The 3,568-nt window shown below is 48.2% G+C and overlaps 1 protein-coding gene across 1 annotated transcript; it reads left to right on the top strand.

Moving 5' to 3' along the window:
- Window positions 1–412: 412 nt before the first annotated feature.
- Window positions 413–1,951, top strand: LOC131224981 (uncharacterized). The gene is made up of 2 exons (XM_058220416.1): window positions 413–572; window positions 1,194–1,951. The coding sequence occupies exons 1-2, from the start codon at window positions 413–415 to the stop codon at window positions 1,949–1,951; spliced, it is 918 nt and encodes a 305-aa protein (XP_058076399.1).
- Window positions 1,952–3,568: the final 1,617 nt, after the last annotated feature.

Raw genomic sequence — 3,568 nt, 5'->3', positions numbered from 1 at the left:
ACAGTTTGACGTTGTCTGTGGGAATGACATTGATAGTTGTTCTCATCACTTATCGTGATTCAGCAATGGCGAAAGGGAGAAAAAAGCCTAAACTACCACTGCGGTGCCCAGCCCTGCGCCGCCACAATAGTCTGTAGACCATCGGGATTCATTGTCCCAACCTCAAGATGATTCTGTGCTCGCAGGCCCGGCATAGTGATTCCGGAATTGGGGAGGTCGGCTTGTCTCTCTGGAGAACCAAGTTGAAGCCCTAAACAGTAACATCAATTAGATAAGGAAAATGCTAGAACGACAAGTCCCTCCTCCGGACTAGGAGGTTGAGGAGGTTATTGCTCGGGTGGCCACAGAAGTTTCCACACCAACCCAAGCACCCACCGGATCCCAGAGGAACAAACAGGTCGGCGAAGCTCCGATGCGAGCTCCTTCCCATTCTTCAAGCACTGTCGTGCTGGATGCCTTTGACTTGCATCATGAGTTTGAGAAGAAGAGGTGCAGTAAAGCTCCCAAAGCGGTGGCCGAGGCAATAGCCGAGAACCACGACCCCTCGGAGGCCGAGCTCAACGAACTGCAAAGTCAGATCGACGACATACGACAAGCATACCATGCGCACACTCTGATCTAGATAGAAGCCATGTTGGAGGAAACTGAGCCACCATTCACCGCTAACATCATGCACGATCAACTCCCACCCAGATTTCAGGTGCCACAAAGCATCCTTTATTCTAGGGCCACTGACCCAGTCGAGCATCTGGAATTTTTCAGGGCATGGATGGAGCTTCATGACGCATCAACTGTGGTAATGTGTTAGGTGTTCTCCTTAACTTTGACAGGAGCAACTTGGAAGTGGTTTCAGCAATTGAAGCTACAGTCTATCAGCTCGTTCACATAGCTCAGTAAGGCCTTCATCACCAACTTCATTGGAGGAAAAGAAAGGCTGAAGCCAACAAGTCACCTCCTCACCATCATCCAGAAAGAAGACGAGCTGCTGAAAGATTACATCAAATGTTTCAACCTGAAAGCAATGCAAGTGGAGGGCTATTCGGATCAAATCACCCTAGCCGCTATGATGGTCGGTCTGAGGGAGGGAAGATTCCTCTTCTTACTCAACAATTATACCCCGATGACACTGGCCGATCTCCTCAACCGAGCCCGAAAATACTCCAATACCAATGAGCATTTCAGTTCGTGAAAAGTTACTCAGAACAAGGGAAGCTCGACCAAGGAGAAACGACCTAAGGAAGAACATGCGTCGGCTCCTAGCAACAAACAGAGAAGAGATGACGATTCGACCAGAGGTCAACGTTCGAGCAGACGACCCGAGAGCAAGTTCAGCTCTTACATTCCGCTCAATACGACACCCGAGCAGGTCCTCATGGAAGTTCGGGACAAGCAGCTCTTAAAATGGGGGAACAGGATGAAGAACGATGCCGACAAGTGGGACAAACGAAAGTACTACCACTTCCACCATGACAACGACCATTCCACCAGTGACTGCTTCGGTCTTAAGGAAGAAATCGAAGCCCTCATCCACGGCGGACACCTACGGGAATACGTCAGCAGGAGGGAAGAACGAGCAGGTCGAAAAAATGAGCAGCCCAGCAATGGTAACAACAACGAGGCTACAAGAGAGATCTACACCATCTTTGGTGGATATACAGGAGGAGATTCGAACCAAGCACACAAAGCTCATACTTGGAGCATCATCCATGATAGCTCGGAACATCAGATCCACCTCACATCCCGACCTCTAAAGGAACAGAGGGTAACCCCTTGTGAACTGACCTTCACCGAGGAGGATGCCCGAGGTGTCCACCACCCCCATGATGACGCACTAGTAGTGGCCATGATTATAGCCAATCGCAAAGTATTTCGAAACTTAGTGGACACCGGTAGCTCGGCCGACATCCTCTTCGTCGATGCCTTCGACAAGATGGGGGTTGGAAGATCTTAACTCTAACCCATCAAAACTCCTCTGCTCTGGTTCGCAGGAGACAAGGTTACGTTTAAAGGGTCCATACTCCTCACAGTCACTGTGGGAGAAGGACCAAATTAAATGACGATGATGATTGACTTCCTTGTGGTTAACTGCCCTTCCGTCTACAATGTTATCCTCGGACGACCCTCTCTTAACATTCTGCAAGCAGTGGTATCAACATACCACCTTACAATGAAATTTTTGACCGAGCACGGGGTCGGGCAGGTCAGGGGAGACTAACAGGAAGCTCACAAGTGCCACTCCATTATTTTGAGTATGCAACATCGAACGATGGCCATCACTTCCCTCGATCCTCGGGAACAGTCGATCGAGAGAGGATCTCCAGGAGAAGATCTCATAGCCGTCCCCCTCAACGATTTCGACCCAACCCGCACTGTACAAGTCAGCTCATCACTAACTCCATCTCTACGGGATGAGATCATGGACCTCCTCTGACGACACGCCGACATATTCACCTGGTCCCATCAGGATATGCCTGACATCAACCCAAAGGTGATGGTCCACAAACTGAATGTTGACCCTGACCACCGACCAGTCAGGCAGAAGCGATGGGCATTCGAACCAGAATGCTACACCATCATCGGTGAGGAGGTCAGCAAGCTCCTCGAATTAAGTTTTATCGAGGAGATCTACTATCCTAACTAGATCATCAATGTTGTCTTGGTGAAAAAGTCCAATGGGAAGTGGTGGGTTTGTGTTGATTACATCGACCTGAACAAAGCCAGCCCCAAAGATAATTTTCTCCTTCTATGGATCAACCAGCTTGTCGAAAACATAGTCAGGCACGATCTTTTAAGCTTCATGAATGCTTATTCGGGTTATAAATAGATCACCATGCATCCCCATGATAAGCAGAAGATGACTGTTGTCATCGACAAGGGGCTCTACTGCTACAAGGTTATGCCCTTCGGGTTGAAGAACGCTGGAGCCACATACCAACAACTCATCAATAAAATGTTTGCTTAGCAGATCAGATGCTTCATGGAGGTCTACGTCAAAGACATGCTCATCCAAAGCATCAAAGCTACATGCCACACCACCGATCCCGAGGAGATGTTCGTAATCATGCAAAAATATCAGATATAACTGAACCTGAGTAAATGTGCCTTTGGTGTCAGTTTAGGAAAGTTCCTTGGTTTTCTGGTCAATCAAAGGGGGATTGAGGTGAACCCCGACAAGATCTGAGCTCTGATAGACGTGAGCTCGCACAAGATGACGAAAGAAATCCAGTGCTTCACAAGGAGAGTTGTCGCCCTCAACTGTTTTGTCTCCCAAGCCACTAACAAGTGTCTCCCCTTCTTCAAATAGTTAAAAGGAAAATAGAAGATAGAATGGACCAAGGAATGCGAGCTCACCTTCCAACAACTCAAATAATACTTAGGTTCACCCCCGCTACTTTTAAAGCCCAAGCAAGGAGAGCCATTACTATTATACTAGGCAGTCTTAACAACAGCGGTCAGCTCGACCCTTATTCGAGAACAAGAAGGGAAACAACTAATAGTGTACTATGTTAGTAAAGCCTTGGTCCCAGCTGAGACCAAATATCCAGACATTGAAAGCTTGCCCTAGCTT

This window comes from Magnolia sinica, chromosome 14 (assembly GCF_029962835.1).
Source record: "Magnolia sinica isolate HGM2019 chromosome 14, MsV1, whole genome shotgun sequence".
NCBI lineage: Eukaryota > Viridiplantae > Streptophyta > Magnoliopsida > Magnoliales > Magnoliaceae > Magnolia > Magnolia sinica.
This window is presented reverse-complemented; position numbering and strand designations above follow the sequence as displayed.